At 41.1% G+C, this 16,251-nt stretch overlaps 2 protein-coding genes across 3 annotated transcripts in view; one reads left to right on the forward strand and one right to left on the reverse strand.

Moving 5' to 3' along the window:
* The first annotated feature begins 1,457 nt into the window (after window positions 1-1,457).
* Window positions 1,458-3,949, forward strand: TEX38 (testis expressed 38). Its single transcript, XM_063106586.1, has 2 exons — window positions 1,458-2,790; window positions 3,342-3,949. The coding sequence occupies exons 1-2, from the start codon at window positions 2,754-2,756 to the stop codon at window positions 3,947-3,949; spliced, it is 645 nt and encodes a 214-aa protein (XP_062962656.1). The 5' UTR covers window positions 1,458-2,753.
* Window positions 3,950-5,662: 1,713 nt separating this feature from the next.
* EFCAB14 (EF-hand calcium binding domain 14) overlaps window positions 5,663-16,251 on the reverse strand; it is a 38,165-nt gene continuing 27,576 nt past the window's right edge. For both annotated transcript variants that reach the window (XM_063106206.1, XM_063106204.1), the window contains 3 exons: window positions 14,030-14,141; window positions 12,960-13,085; window positions 5,663-9,112 (listed from right to left, as the gene is read on the reverse strand). In XM_063106206.1, coding sequence (XP_062962276.1) covers window positions 8,937-9,112; window positions 12,960-13,085; window positions 14,030-14,141 — 414 coding nt within the window. In that variant the 3' untranslated portion in view covers window positions 5,663-8,936. The remainder of the gene's footprint in view (window positions 9,113-12,959; window positions 13,086-14,029; window positions 14,142-16,251) is intronic.

The following is a 16,251-nucleotide window of genomic DNA, read 5'->3' on the forward strand; positions in this document are numbered from 1 at the left end:
AAGGGTTATCTCCCCTTTTCTCTGTCGCTCATGTCATTACCCATCATTCATTCTGTTATAATGATATGCATTTATGGATTGCGTATGCTATAAGCTTTAAAGCGTATTTAGCATGTACAAAAGTTATCTATCGACTTGACTTTTTGTATTGCGTATGCTTCTAGCGGCGGAAAGTCCCTACCAAAGTTTGTGGTTAAAATGTGGTCGAAGTTTATCCTGTTCTGACGGCTAAATTGGTATTCCATGGGCCAGCTAGGGCGGATCGAGGCGGGCCTGGGACAGGTGTTCGTGTCTGGGCTACCAGATCTGTTATTTTCCGTTTTTCTTTCCCATTTTTCCTACCCACTCATGTCTAACTACCTAACACTTTTATCAATTTTAATCACAACAGCAGCTTCTCTATAATGAGGTTGCTATGTGCAGGACACTATCGGCTTCATACTCTGTGACACAGGTATTATCCTCATTTTACAGATGAGGAAACTGAGGCTGAGATCATTCGTGACTTGTCCAAGTTCTACCCAAGAGCTGAGCTCTTATCAAGATGCCAGCTGCCTCTGAAGCCTTGTCTCCCTCTGCTTCCATCTTGAACTCCAGCCAACCTGAGCTGTTTTCTCTGCTCTCGAAGGAACACCAGGATTTGTTCTTGATAAGTCTTTATTCAGGCTCTTTTTGATCTCTGGAAGGCTCTCTCCCTCCTCTGTCTCAATCCAAATGCCGCTATCTTCCTCACCTCCTGAGCCAGGTGTGAGTTCCTGGGCAGCAACATCAACACCTCTGTCTCATCAGCTACCAGCACAGGGCCAGGCTGAGTGGGCACTCTGCAGTGGCACTCATCAGTTTGCCTTGCATGGAAGTCCTTTCTGCCTGGGTCTTACCCAATAGAAACCCCTCCTGGGGCAGGGACAGGGCCTTCTACTCTGCTCAATCCAACTTACACTCATGGAGATCAGTCCTGGGCCCTACCCTGTGCTGGGAACAGTGTAGTAGAAAATTAAGTCCTTCAAGTGTGCTGGCCTGTACCTGGCTCCAGACCCTTGCATGTGCTACTTCCCCTGCTAGGACCTGCATGTGGCTGTCTCCTCATCCTCTAGGGCTCATTTCACGTGTTAGCACCTCAAGGGTACCTTTCTTGATGAACCTCCACCCCATCCCTTTATAGTCTTTATCCCATTACCCTATTTTATTCTCCTCATGGCAGTTACTACTATCTGAAATTCTTTTTTTTTTTTTTTTTTTTTTGTCGTTTTAGTGACGGGCTGGCCACGGGCTCGGCCCTTAAATGAAACCTTTTATCAGACAGTTCAATGTCTATATAGGATCCGAACCTGTGGCGGGAGCGTCACCGTGCTCCCAGTGCCGCACTCTACCGAGTGCGCCACGGGCTCGGCCCTTATCTGAAATTCTTAGATCCTCATTTATATTAACTCATGGAGCTTACATTCTGGTGGAGTAAGGTAGGCAATAAATATATATAAAAATAAATGAAGTTAGGTGATACATGCGATGCAGAAAAACAAAGCAGGTTAAGAGAGATAGAGACAAGGAACCACCCAAGCAGAGACCTGAAGGAAATGAGGGAATGATGTGTACGCATATCTGGGGGAAGAGCCTTTTAGGCATGGGGAATAGCAAATGCAGAGGTCCTGATGCAGGAGCGTGCAAGGAGGTTATTGTGTCTGAATGAATGAGGGGATAGCAGTAGAAACGAGACTAAGGATATATATATAGGGAGGGTTAGTTAGATCACTCAGGGCTTTGTAGGCCTTGATTAAGGACTCTAATTTTAAATTCAGGTGAGATGGGAAGTCACTGTAGGTTGTAGGCAGAGGAGTAATACATACTTTTAGAAGGGATCATTCAGGCTGCTGGTGGAATTTAGGGTATGTGGGGCAAGCTTGGATGCTCTCCCAAGGATGATTAATTTGTCCTAGTTTACCTAGAACTTCCCTGGTTTTAGCATTGAAACCTCCACATCCTGGGAACCCCATCAGTTTTGGGCAAACCAGGATATTGGTCACCCTACAGGGAGACCGGTAGTCCAAGTGAGAAATGGACTAAAGTGATACTGATGGAAAAGTAGTCAGACTTTGGGTATATTTTGAACGGATGCCTAAAAATGTTGCTAATGAGTGAATGTGGGTGTGATAGAATGAAAGGAGTCAAAGATAACTTGCAGAGTTTTGGCCTGAATAACTGGAAGACAGCACTTATTGAAGGATGGTAACTAAACAAAAGAGAAATTATAGGAGCCCAAGGAGGAGATGTTGACATCTTGGTTCCCCTGAGGTTTTCTCCTGACAACTTGCTCAGACTTCTAGAGGGCAGCACTGCCCAGTGCTCTGTGTGCTCCTTGCTCCACTCCCCACTGGGAACAGGCATCTATCAACTGTTCCCCAAAGACCAGCAACATAGATAAGCCCCTGAAAGAGCAAGGGCCCTTTCCTGGGGCTGCTCTGTGGGTTCACCATAAGGGGTAGGGGGCAGACAATTCCATGGGTAGACCAGTCTCTCACAGAAGTAGTGGAGACACACTATGCCTATGAGATACCACTGGATGGAGTCCCTTCTTTCCATTAAACCAGGACCACTCCACAGGCACTGTCCCAGAATGCCCAGTGTTCAGAACCTAGTGACCTCTCTTTTAGGAAACAATGGGGTCTGGGTGTTCTGGGGAATCCTATTGGATGGACAGATAGGTGGGTGGGTTCCCGAGCCCCAGAGCAATCGGCTGGCTACCAAGGCTCAACCTTATGGATTCCCAACAGGAGCACCTAAGCATCCCTAGTGGTAAGTGCTTCTCCAATCCCTGCCCCTTGCTTTGTGGTCTTGGGCTTAGAGACACTCTAGGAAGACCCTTTGTATAGATGGGGTGGTGGTTGCTTGCATGGAGGAGTGCTAAGCCATTAGGAGACGGTCTCCTGTAGAAAACTGCTCTGCCCAACCAAAGGAGATACTATGAATGGGACATTGGTGTCCCTGTCAACTGGTGAACGTTTACTTCCTTGATTGCCTTGCTCTTAATGAGGTTTCCCATTCTGATGGATTGGATGGGTCCTAGGCTGGGAAGCAGAGGCTTGTCTGAGCCTGGGCAGGTCATGCCTCCTCTAAATCTAGCTTTCTTTATGTGTAAAAGGCTAAAGGTAGCTCTTAAACTTCCTGGAAATCTAGCTTTGAATAAGAATGATGAAGCAAGTCAGTGAGGAGGGAGGGAAGGAACGGAGTATTAAGTGGATGGAATGATAGATGAATAGGTTAAGCCAAGGAGATGAATGAAATACAGCTCAGGCCCCAAGCTAGAGCTATCAGCCAGCCTGACTTTTTCTTTCTTACTGCCTTAGAGTGGGTCTCACTGTACTTTGGATTCCTGGGGCTGTGTTCTGTGGTAACCGGAGGCTGCATTTTCTTTCTGCACTGGAGGAAGAACTTGAGGCGGGAAGAGCGTGCCCAGCAGTGGGTGGAGATGATGAGAGCCTCCACGTTCACCTACAGCCCACTGTTGTACTGGATTAACAAGCGACGGCACTATGGCATGAACACAGCCATCAACATGGGCCCTCCCCCTGCTGCCACCAAGACTGATGCTGAGGTCCAGAATCCAGATCCTCTGTGTGAATTAGACATCCCTGAAGGCGGGAGTTATGCTGTCCAAGACAGGAGCCCCAAGGTGGAGGCCCCCGTTCCCCTGCAACCTGCACTACAGCTGGCCCAACAGCAACCCCTACCTTCCCCAAGGCCACAGCCCCAGGCCAGCTCCCCACTTCCAATTCCCATCTTTCAGGAGGTGCCCTTTGCCCTGTCCCTCTGCAACCTGCCCCCCATGCTGAACCACTCTGTCTCCTACCCTTTGGCCACTTGTCCTGAAAGGAATGTCCACTTCAATTCCCTCCCCACAGTGGCCCATGGGGACCACTGCTTCAATGCCAAGCCCTTTGCTTCAGAATTGTAGCCTCCTCTCTCTGAGGCAGGGGGTGGGGGGGAGCTGGAGATATCAGGGGAAGAGTGAGAAATGGAGCTCACCTCAGGGGGGAGGTATTGACACAGAAGCCAGGGACCATCTGGATGTCACATTATGAAAGATTAAAAAAAAAGTCCAGGGCTCCCTTATGTCTCACTTACTGTTAGGAGGTCAGTGTCCCTCCCGTTTGATGAGGGCACTTTGCAAACCAATTTGGTCACTGAGTCTCACCAATACAAATGGGAACTGGAGGTTGGCTGTGGGGGGTGGGGGGAGGGAGCCAGTACTTGGGGATGAATTTAGTATACCTCCACCCAGTGTTTATTTAAGACCAAAATGTGTGCCAGGCCTTGGGATAGGTACCCAAAAGCACTGCTGTTCTGTGGGATGTGAAGCACAGCTGCCACAAGAATATCTGATAGCTGCTGAGGATACACGAGCTATGCCCATTCACAGTGGCTATGTCACAGGCAAAACAAGGCATCACAACACCCATGAGCCACACTGCACTACTGGCTGAATTGCATTTATTGTTAGTATCTATGATGTATTAAGTTCTTATGTGGATGTTTCTGTACATTATTCCTAATACTCACAAGAACACTGCCAAATGCATATCATGATCCTCCTCTTGCAGATGTGGAAGACGGGTTCCAAGGTCATATGCCATATCTTTTGTATGTTGCACAGCCAGTTCTCAAATTTACATCTGCTAGGCATCAAAGTTCCTTATCTTTTCACCATACACCATGATGTCCCTTCCCTAATGATATGTCCTGTTAGAAAACACTTGGTGAATACTTACTTTATTGTACATGAGGGATGTCATTAACTTGGTCCATGGATTGGCTTGGAGGAAGGGCTGGTCAGTGAACCTCCTAAAATTATATATAGAAATATATCCATAGTTTTTATCTTTCTTAAAGGGATTCATGGTTCCCCAAAAGTTAAGATCCACTACATGGATTAATAATTTTTGCACCTTCTGGAAACAGTCCTAAATGGAGAGACAAAGATAATACTGGCTACTTGGCCCTAGTTTAAAGATAAGAAAGCCCAGCTCTGTCACAGGGTATAAATCTCTCCCTTTCACTTTGGAAATGAGCAAATCCTGGCATCATATTTGTAAATGATCTAAGCTTTATGTAGTCTTCCCTGAGGGGAAGAGCCACCCAGATTTTGGGTTGGGGGATGGGGTTGGAGATCCTCAGAATCTAGCAAACACGTAGAGTTCATTTTTTCTTATTCTTTTTTTTTCTCTGTGTGTGAAAAAGCCCCAGCCTCTATACGACCTCTTTAACAATGGATTTCAAGCCTTTTTTCTTTCTTTTAAAAAGGCAGTGAAACTTTTTTGCAAACATGCTCTTATACTGAACCTCAAAATATAAAACAGGCCTAAGTGGAGCTTCTCTGATTGACACAGGGGCAGGGGCTCACTGCTCCCTCCCACCTTACAGATGCCTAAAGCTTGAAGCCACAGCCTTCACTTTTTCTGGCCAGATACAGTGATTAAGGCAGATTCCTGTACATTACTTTGTGCCCACCATCTGTAAATCCTTACTTTCAAAAGGAGTAAGAAGTCCCTAAAGATAGGGATTGAAACAGATGGGTTGTTTTCCTTAGTAACTGGGGTGTGGGGGAGGCTTTAGTCAGACACAGTGAGAAAAAGGAAACATTTATTTAGGTAAATTAAAATGGCTATATTACTGATATGAAATAAGCAAAGCTCAAATCAAGTCATGGAAACCTTGAAATTACTCCCTAAATAGAGCCAAAATTGCTTTTACATTACTAAAATAGCTCCACTAAAACAAAGTAGATTTACATCTCTTAATATGAGAAAACAACAAGGTAGATTAGGTTCGTATAACAAACAATACATGCTCTATAAAGTCTCAAGAATACCCCAATGTGTTCTGATTTGGTTATGAAAGAAGGAACCCCATGTAGCTGGTGTTGGTAAGCAAGGTAATGAGGTGTGCAGCAAACAAAAGCTGTCACTAAAAACAACTCGACAGGGCATTATGAGTATGAGCCCATCACAGTCAAAATGCTCAACTGCGACCAATAGGACCAGCAAGGGGGACTGAAGCAGTTGTGTCCAGCAACCGTAAAGTAAGGAAACTCCAATAGAAAGGAAAAATAGCCATCTGCAGGATAAGCAAGGTGTCCACTCTTCAGCTCTGTTGCATCTGATACATTCCTGAGTGCCAGGTACCTCTCTGCTCTTCTGATGACACTGCAGTCATCTGGAGGTGAGATACTTGCTTCTTTTGGTTCTTCTCTTTCCCTACTCCCTTTATGCCTCTTTGATTTATGGGGAGGCTCTTTCAGTAAACATTATACCAGACAGTACAAGGCAAAGGAAAAAATGACCAAGAAGCAGTGCTTTGGGTAACTTAGGAAAGCAGCAGCAGGAGCTGCCAGACTGAAAAGGTGAAAGGATTTAAAACCAAAACCAAACTCACCACATTTGTCCAGTCTTCCTATCAGAGCTGAGATGTGGCAGGTGAGGCTTGACTATAGCTCAACACAGTCATAAGGTGGGGAAGTTAAAACATACACATAAAAATCCCAAATTAGCACTGAATATCAGGCTTATGGGGCTCTTAAACCAGTGAGTCTGCTCAACTCAGGACAAAGGAGTTCAAGATACCCTACTTCTGCCTGGGAGATATGGTACTTTCTCAGGCAGGACGACAAGGGTATTCACAGGTCTGAGAGTGCAGCATGAACATCTTTGCCAAACTTGGTAGTGGGATAAGATGGCACTATACTCTGGCTCAAGGATAATGCTAGCCAGACAAGCACAAGGTGGGAAGAACAGAAGACAAACTAAGGAAACCTGACTTCTCCACATATTGCTGTCTGATGCAAAAGAAAACAAAGAGTTAAGGTGTCCTCAAAGTAACTGCCTATGAATAAGAATTTGAAACTAAACAGGACAAGCTACATTACCCTCAAGTATATTTCATATAAATCAGTTCTCAAAAAAATACCTTCCAGGTACAGACATACTATTTAAGATACAATTTATATAAATATAGCAGTATAATTGTTTATTGCTAGAATTTTATTTGGTTGTTATAAAATCCGTAAGGGTGTATATGTTTTAAAAAGGAGGGGGGGCAGCATGGAAGGCAGAAGAGTAAGAGTTATCTTTGAGTTACCTGAAGTGCCAGGTTAAAGGCTAATTTTGTACTATTATATTTTAATCTTTCCAACAAAACGTAATAGCTCAGATGAGCAAGCAAAATGTTAAGGGTGGGGGGGGGCGGTGGGCGGTGGAGAGAGACGCATAAGCCATAAAGAGATAAGCAGACACATTCAAGGGAAAAGACTTAATCTTGCTTTAACTAAATTTTAATGCTTCTAGGAAAAAAAAAAAAAATTAAGGTTAGCCAACACCAAGCTGAATATCACATAAAGAAAACAAAAAGCCCTTAAATGTTTAAAGGTATCCACACTGACAGGGCAACTTGGACAAAGTTAAAATGGAAATGATCTCTACTAAAGAAGTCTGTGCCATGAAAGCTTCTCTAGTTTCTCCCTGAATTGGCCTACAGCAAAGTTAAGTTACATAAGTTTTTTTCCTTTTGTGTTGCCCACAGACTGCTTCTAGGAACAACGTGGCAAGTCTAGACTCAACAAGGAGGTATTACTCCTTCCGTTCAGGGACCTTTCCTGCCAGGTCCACAGAAGTATTTAAAGGGAGAAGTATTGTAGCTTGTATTAGAGTTGGAAAAAACTTGGTACCATCACATGAAGGCTCCTGCTCCAAGTGTGCCTGCTATAGTTTGGTATCATCTGGACAGAAGGACTCTTAACTACTTCTGAGTTGATAATTGTTAGGAAACTGAATGTGATTTCACATGTTTCATTTTTGGCCTTAGTCATCCCACAGAAAAACATACCAGGTTCTCAGTTAGCCCCCAGGTAAAATCTCAAGGGGTATAGTTTCCTGGGTCAAAATTAGAGACACAGCTCTTCTCTAAAGCTCTGGGTAGCCAGTCTGAGACAATGATTAAGGGACTTCAGCCCCACAATTCAAAATGGAGATGGTACTGGAGGTGGGAACCAGCTATGGCTTTAAGACAGTCTTGAGTGGGTTGGTGAAGGAAGATAATCTAGCTTGTTTGGGGGGTGAGGAGGGTATGTAGCTCCCACCAGATATCTTTTTATGCTCATAAACCCTGAAATAGGATTAAAATTGAGAAAAATCCCCAACAAGACTTCTCTGGTTCCCAGGTTGGGACTAGCTGAGGGAATAGGAACAAAGAACCAGAATCCTACTTTCCTGAGCCTGGAGTTGGCACTGTCCCCACGGTGTCCACTCCCTGAATCTATTCCCCCAGCCACCAGGCCAAACCCCATGGCAGCACCTGGGCCTTCAAGGGATGGCTTAAGGAGATGTGAACACAGTTGCAGCTGCTACCCAGGATCAGATGAGCAATTTTTAATAACAAGTCATTTGTTCACATTTTGTTCAAAACCATTCTTCCTGCTTTCCACATAATATGCACAATTCTTAAATATTTACAACAGAAAAGGCCTATCTTTTAAAGAAAAGACATTTTCTGAGTCTCTATAAAGTGCAGCTAATTTAAGGCAAGTTTATGTGAAATATAAAAGGTGGCTTATTCTCTCTATATACACATTTCCCAGTTTTAAAAGATAAGGTCTCCTCCCCTCAAAAAAAGGAAAGAGGGAAAAAAAAGGGCTTTATTTTTTTCTAGTAATTTAAAAATGTAATATCTTACTGGTTTCAGGAAATCATAGATTTCTGAAAATCATATTTTCTTTTAAAAAAATAACTTTTATATAGCTTCTTCAAACAAGTTAAAAGGTGGCAATGTGTCTGCTACAGTAGTTTGGAGGTCTGGAGGAATGATGGGTAAGTAAAAGGTTGTTTTTGTTACGTAAGTAGATATTAGGTAGTCCACAGTACATATCCATTTCTAAAATATGCCTGATGAGGCTAGATACCTAAAGCTACTCTTAGCTCCAGGAATGAGTATCTTCCATCGCCATTGGAATCAAATGCTCTCAAGCTCTCTGGCTCTGGCATGGCAGAACCTAGGGAGTTCTGGATTTCCTGGTAGGTCAGCTTCCCATCCATGTCCTGGCCAGTCTTGTGGAATAAATCCTGAAGATCTGTCAAATCAGAATTACAAAAAATGTATACATATTTTTATACATACAGATAAGTTTAGGTAAATGTAGCCTCAACTGAATTTAAAACACTAGAAGAAAAGCTACTTCACAGATTTTGTTTGCAAAAGGTAAAGTTCATGATCTCACAAAATCAGAAAGACTAAATTTTTTTTTTTTTTTTAAACAAGAGATTTTGCATTTATTTTCAGCTTTAGGAAGAACTTCCAGTAGTCTTATTTTAATACCCTTTTGGGAATAGGGCCTTAAGGATTGTTTGCATGAGTGATCTTGGATTCAGTGATCTTAGCGTAATGAAATCTACATTTTTTGTTTTGTCCCCCCCCCTTTTATTTTAGAAAGACTAATTTTTAACCATTTAAGAATGAGAGGAATACTATATGGCACTATACCCCAAAATGGAAGCTGTGACAGTTAATCAGAGGAAAAATGAATGTACTGGCTTTCTCTCTGTCCAGGGCCTTCCCTTTAGATATTCCAGATTTTATTCTTATGTTGAAGGGATGAAAAGGAATGCAGAGGCCTAAAGAATTACTTGATAGGCGATAGCCTGTAATACTGACTGTGGCATATTGTGAGATATCTTCCTGGATGGCTGAGTGGAGATTGGAGGAATGTCTCAGAAGTCCTTAAGAAGAAACAATCCCATCCCAAACACTGATAGTTTTCTTAGTTTTGATAGGAACAGCGAAGCTCAAAAAGGAGAGTAACCTGCCTAAGGTCACATGCTCTTAAGTGGCTAGATATGGACTAGAATACAAGTTTTCTTATTACTGCATCTGGTGCTCTTTCTACTATGTGACAATGTCTCTCTGGATCCAGAAATTAAGCAGCTCAAGAACCAGGAACTCAAAACTATGAGTTACTACTTCATAATCACCAGGATGGCTATAATCAAAAAGCGCTGGCAAGGATGTACAGAAAGTAAACCCTCACACATCACTGATGGGAACATAAAATGGTGCAGCCACTTAGAAAACAGTTTGGCAGTTCATCAAAAAGTTAAGAGTTATATAACTCAGCAATTCCATTTCTAGGTATATACTCAAGAGAATAAACACATACATCTACATAAGAACCTGTACACGATTGTTCATAGCAGCATCACTCCTAGTAGCCAAAAAGTGGAAACAACCCAAATGTCTATCAACTGATGAATGTATGAACAAAATGTGGTATGTCTATACAATGGATTATTATTCAGCCATAAAAAAGAATGAAGTATTGCTACATACTACAACATGAACAGACCATGAAAAGATTAAGCTAAAGGAAAAAAGCATACTGAAAGAAAGAAGCACATACATGGCCACATATTGTGTGACTCTAGTTATATGAAACATCCCAATGGGCTCATCAATAGAGATAGTGATTGACTGGTGGTTGCCAGGAGCTGGGGGGAAGAGGAACTGGGGATTTTAATGGGTACAGAGATTCCTTTTGGGGTGATGAAAATGTTCTGTAATTAGACAGTGGTGATGGTTGCATAACCTTGTGAATGTACTAAAAATCAATGAATTATACATTTTAAAAGGGTGAATGTTATAGTATGTGAATTATATCTCAATTGAAAAGAAAACAAAACTAGAGGATTATATGTATCTTCAAAGCATAGTCCCTCTCTCCATTTTTCCTAGATAAGAGGGAAATACTACCAGTTGATCTGTATCTTCTTTTTTTTTTTTTTATGTCTAAGGCACTATTTCAGCCAATAGGATTGGAGGATTTCTATCAATAATCTCTTCTGGTATTTTCTCAAGTGCCCCATAATAAAGTGCCCCACTTTAGGAGGACTGATTATTTACATAATATTTAAAAAGGACTTGATTGTGTCCCCACAATCAAACAGAACATTTAGTCTCTAATACTGAAGAAGGTCAATGGGGCTTATGTTTCTTTAAAGATCTTCCTAAATTCCTTTCTTTTCTTCATTTATTCAACACCACACCTAGATCCACAGGCATCTTGCTGTGTGGCACTCAGGAAGAATGAAAATAGCCTGAAGGGAGAGAAAACGGTTGCAGTGCAAGGCCCAGTCCATCAAGAAGTTCTTGTATACAAGATTCTGAATACAGCCCTACTCTTGCTCCTATGATATGCCCAGCAATGCAGCTAATAAAACCTCAAAAGGTCTCTGAAAGCCAGAAAAGTCGGTAGGACATTTGTTCCTAATGCCTGCCACCAAGTGGTTAGCTGGAAAATTTTTTTATTTTTTATTTTTTATTTTTTATTTTATTTTTTTTAAGATGACCGGTAAGGGGATCTTAACCCTTGACTTGGTGTTGTGAGCACCACGCTCAGCCAGTGAGCGAACCGGCCATCTGTATATGGGATCCGAACCCGGGGCCTTGGTGTTCTCAGCACCACACTCTCCCGAGTGAGCCACGGGCCGGCCCAAATTTTTTTATTTTTTGTGGCACGAGTTTATATAACATGCTATGCACTTGGCAGCAACATTCCAATAAAAGTATGGTTGCTGCTTCACGTGATTTCAATAGAGTAGTCATTCAAAAGTGTCTAAGGCCTGTGTTGAGGATTGAAGTACAAATATTAAGACTGCTATTCTTTAACCTGATACAACAGTCTTTTCTCCATTTATTCTCATCAATTTTTGATGTAATAATGAAGAGTGGGAGGAGGCAACTTGTAATGTCATTAAACACAACTTAACACTCTCCCTCCTCCCCAGAAAATGAAAAGAAAAAAAAAAAAAAAAAAAAAAATCAGGGATAGAGGGAAAAAAAATAACTTTCTAATGGTTTAGAAAAAATAACTTTCTAAAATGGCTTAGAAATAACTTTCTAATCGCATTTAAATGGTGATATAAATTTTTAAGTCTTCTATGCTTTAAGCATTAATTGCAGCGTGTAGATAACTCATTAATTCATTTGACAAATACTCATGTGTACCAGGCACTGTATTAGAGGCTAGGAGTGAACAAGACACAATCCTTGTCCACAGGAAGTTAAACTTTGTGTCTCCCCAGGAAATTACAACAGAGTGCTATGTGTTAAATACAGAATACAAGAGCACACAGGAGGAGACTAATCCAGGCCTGGAAGGTAAGGAAATATTTCCTGGTGGAATGACATCTAAACTAAAGTGAAGAGCGGGAGAAAGATAGGTGGCCTAAAATGGGTGATTTTCCATGCGGTTATTAGCAAATGCAAAATAAGGAGTTTCTAAATGTAACAATGAGGGATAGAAAATACACTATTAAAGCAAGGCAAACACATTTTTCTGTGATTCATATCCTTCCTAATAATGTTTATTTTGCTGATTTTCAGCAACAGGGTCCCTCATTTTTGGAGGGTACTGACAAACAGGGTCAACTTTTACTGTATTTTGCTAATCTTGCAGTATGGATTTGCTTTTATGATTTCTTCACTAGACTTTAATATCCTTGAGGTAACGAAGTGAGACTGTATTTTATATTGTATTCTTACTGCTTAGTACTGGGTCTAATAAGGCACTCAGTGAATGAATGAAGACCCTAAAAAACAATAATAGAGAGACAACATAGTACGGTGGTTAAGTGTGCAAGCTTTGGTGTTGCACAGCCTCGGTTTGAATTCTGCCTCACCAATTTTTTGCTGTGTGGATTTAGGCTGTTTCCCCATCAGTAGAATGGGTTCAATACATGAATACTTAACCTTCACAGGATAATTATCAGGATTATATCACATAATTCATAATTCATATCAAGTATCTGGCCCATAGAAAGCGCTCAATAAATGTTAGATATAATTTTTTTTTGTACAAATTAGAAAACCATTAGAAAGTTATTACTTTGAACATTTCTGCCATTACCCCAGGTATAAAAATTTACCTTCAATGTTAGAGATTCCCTGTAAGGCGATAGGCCTTAGTTGTGCAGCTTTCTCAATGTGGTCTCCAAGAGACTGTGAAAATTTTGGCAATGCTGATGGCTTTGCTGTGAAACTCTGTACCTGGTCTGTAACAAACACATGCATATATGATCAAATCTAACACCAAATTAAACTAGGATTTAAAAATCACCTCTTAGGGCAACTGAATATGTACTTAAGAGAAAAAGCTGAGAATTAAGTAGCATAGTGACTATGTGAAGTTAAAGCCTTGGATTCAGATATGCTTGTGGGCTGGAAGATCTTATAGTACAAGTTAGCATTACACAGTTAAGCTGCCAACTGAAAACAGCATAGTGGTTGAATATTAAAGATCTTCTGACATCCTGGGAGAAGTGCATATGCCTGGTCTGGGGTTATGTGCCACCAGCCAAGCTGGTGCTAAAAGAGTGCTACCATGACATTACGTAGCACAACGTTAGGACAAGGCCTCTCACCCACAGAGAATCCAAAAGAGGTTGTATCCCTTTTCCAAAACTGAAAAATACTTGCAGGGGAGAGGGTGCTTCGGTTACATCCTCACAGAGCCTAAATCAGTGGAGATTGATGCATCCACTAATATTGAGTAGGTATGTCCCTACCTAAAGCCAAGGGCACTTCCAGTTCAATGATCCCATCATTATTTGTTAATGATTTTCAGAAGGACTAATATTTATTTTTAAGTAAATCTTATGAACTTGCAGAAATGAAAAGATTCCCACGAACAACATTTAGGGCTGGTTTAACAGATGCTATGACAGTAACGTTTTTGCCTATAATTGGATGCAGACAGCATGGAGAAGTCTATTTCTGGCTAAACATTACCCATTCTTCCCTTAATAGACTAGAGTACAAATCATGTACAAAATGGACTTTTTCTAAATGAAAGCAAAGTGTATCAGCTCATCTCAGTGCACTCAGGCATCACTCACTTGGTTCGATCAGTACTGCTGCAACAACTTCCCCACTCCTTGTGTGGGAGGCAAGCTGCCCAAGCCTGCGTGAAATATTCAGAAGCCAACCCTGCTCTCACCTTCACTGGTGGTCTCTGGAGGCCTGCTGCTCTCGGGTTTGTTTGCAAGAGCACTGATCAACTGCAGTTTCTCTCTTAGCTTGGATACCTGAGAATTTGAATTATCTTCTTTCTGCCCAAAACAAAGATCACAGAAGGTTTAAGGTAGAAGACCTCATCTGAGTCTCCACTATATTCCCAGAGCATATTTAGCATGTAGTGCTTGACCCTCAATAGATTCCCTAAAAGGCAACGAAGGAATGAATCAACAAATACTAGAGAAATCTTTGGTACTCAGTGTTGATGAGTGTCTAGCTGGATTTGAGACTAGACCATTAAGGGAACATTACGCTACAGACGATCTGATTCACTGTGAACATTTGGCTGATGGGGGAAGGTATGTATGTGTCAGCAGTAAAAAGGAAATGTACCCTTGCTCAGGTGTCTATGCAACACCCATTTCCTAAATGAGCAGAATATTGTTTTCTCATAGCTATTTCACACTAACTAAATAACTTTCCTGAATATTTTACATCACCCTGTGACTAGGCCACTTTAGGCAGAGTTTTGTGCTATGACCACCTTAGAAAAAAAGCAACTGAACAGAAACAAACTACAAGTATTCCCTCGATCTTGTCTGCTCCCATGGTGATAATTCGGCTAGTGGCAAGAACTATTACGAACATGAGTAAGGAGCTGTAATATTTCTAATTCAAAGCCTTATTTGCTTATATTTTTAAAAAAGTTTTCTCTCCATACCCTGCCTCATTCCCAGGAGGATCTTGGGTGGCATACAAATTTTACATTACATTTAATTATAAAAAGAGAGAAGTCTGGTTTCTATGAAACTAGTTCTAACTGTTTAGGTGAGGTGAAAGGTCCTGATCCTATGTTTAATTAGGACATCAATGCATCACAAATTTCTTTTATTCAGTATGTGTTTACCCATCTCTCTCCTACCTTTATTTCTACCCTAATAGCTACTATATAGTAGAAACACTCTTGGTTTATTTAGGGAGTTAAAATATGGATCTATGTATTGAAAACCAGGTACTAAGCGTTTGAGGAATTAATGGAAAGGAGAGATCATATCTGGTTAGGATACTCAGATGAGGTAGGACAAAGAGACTTATCCATTGGGAAGACAGTGAAAAACACAAAAGGTCTGAAAGTAAAGCCAAGACATTTAGGCAAAAATTTATACCAGGCCTGTACTCTGATATTTATTGTTAAAATGTGAACTGTAGCTGAAATCACTACTACTTTCTAGTAGTAACCACTTGTTATTCTTTTGTGCTCAATATTTATCTCTGGCTCTTAAATTTTTCTTGTCATTCTCTAGGTGTGGTTAAAAAAATTTTTTTTTTGCAAAAGCAGTTAGAAAACTCAACAAAAGCCTAGCTTATAAGGCACTAAAACCTTAATATATGTGACTACCTAGACAACACAAAACTGTTAAGAATGAAAAAATAAAGATAGAAAGCATTACATCAAAAGCTGCTTGTACCATGGCTCCAGTCCTCTGAACCATTTCAGCCCTCCAGTCCATTTCCTCTGAATCTCATATCCTCTGAACTTCTCAAACATAACGTGCATCTGAGATTATATTTTAGTCACTCAGTGACAATCTTCCTGGCTCTTCCTTTATCTTATCCCAGGGCTTACAATATTAACAACACTAATCAGAGAATATTGTAATCAAACTTTCGTGGGATATGAAAGCATATCACAGATTGCTTGTCTTATCTTGACAATATGTATGGGAAGAACAAAAAAGGGGAAGATACAAGTGAAGAAAACTGGCTGAGGCTTAAACGGACTCTGAATGTTGAGATTACAATCTAAAAATAGGAAATAATTTTTAGGTTAGGTACCATTTTTAAATCATCTATGCTTCTGTCCTCCATCATTAATACAAATAACATACTGTCTTAGCTTAAAAGTCATTTCCTTAGGGAAGCCTTCTTGATCTCTGTTAACCACCTCATCATACCCTATACTTTTCCTTTGTAGAACTTATCATAGTTGCAATTATCTGTTCAATTATATGGCTGATATTCTGATGGCTTTGAGCTCCACCAGAATAGGGGTCACGGGTCTGTTCTCCTGTTCCTCCTCCCTGTGGTCATCTCAACTCCTGGCAAAATGCTTGGCACAGTGTAGGTACCTGATAAAGTATTCATTTATTCACTAACACACTAATTTACTAATTGCTTTGTCTTGAAGTTTCAGCACATGAGACC

Source organism: Cynocephalus volans, chromosome 8 (genome assembly GCF_027409185.1).
Source record: "Cynocephalus volans isolate mCynVol1 chromosome 8, mCynVol1.pri, whole genome shotgun sequence".
NCBI lineage: Eukaryota > Metazoa > Chordata > Mammalia > Dermoptera > Cynocephalidae > Cynocephalus > Cynocephalus volans.

Bases quoted from the DNA above. Each gene is read 5' to 3' on its own strand.
- TEX38 (XM_063106586.1), top strand. From the start codon at position 2,754: ATGGATTCCCAACAGGAGCACCTAAGCATCCCTAGTG. The intron at 2,791-3,341 runs GTAAGTGCTTCT...TTACTGCCTTAG, and splicing joins GCACCTAAGCATCCCTAGTG to AGTGGGTCTCACTGTACTTT.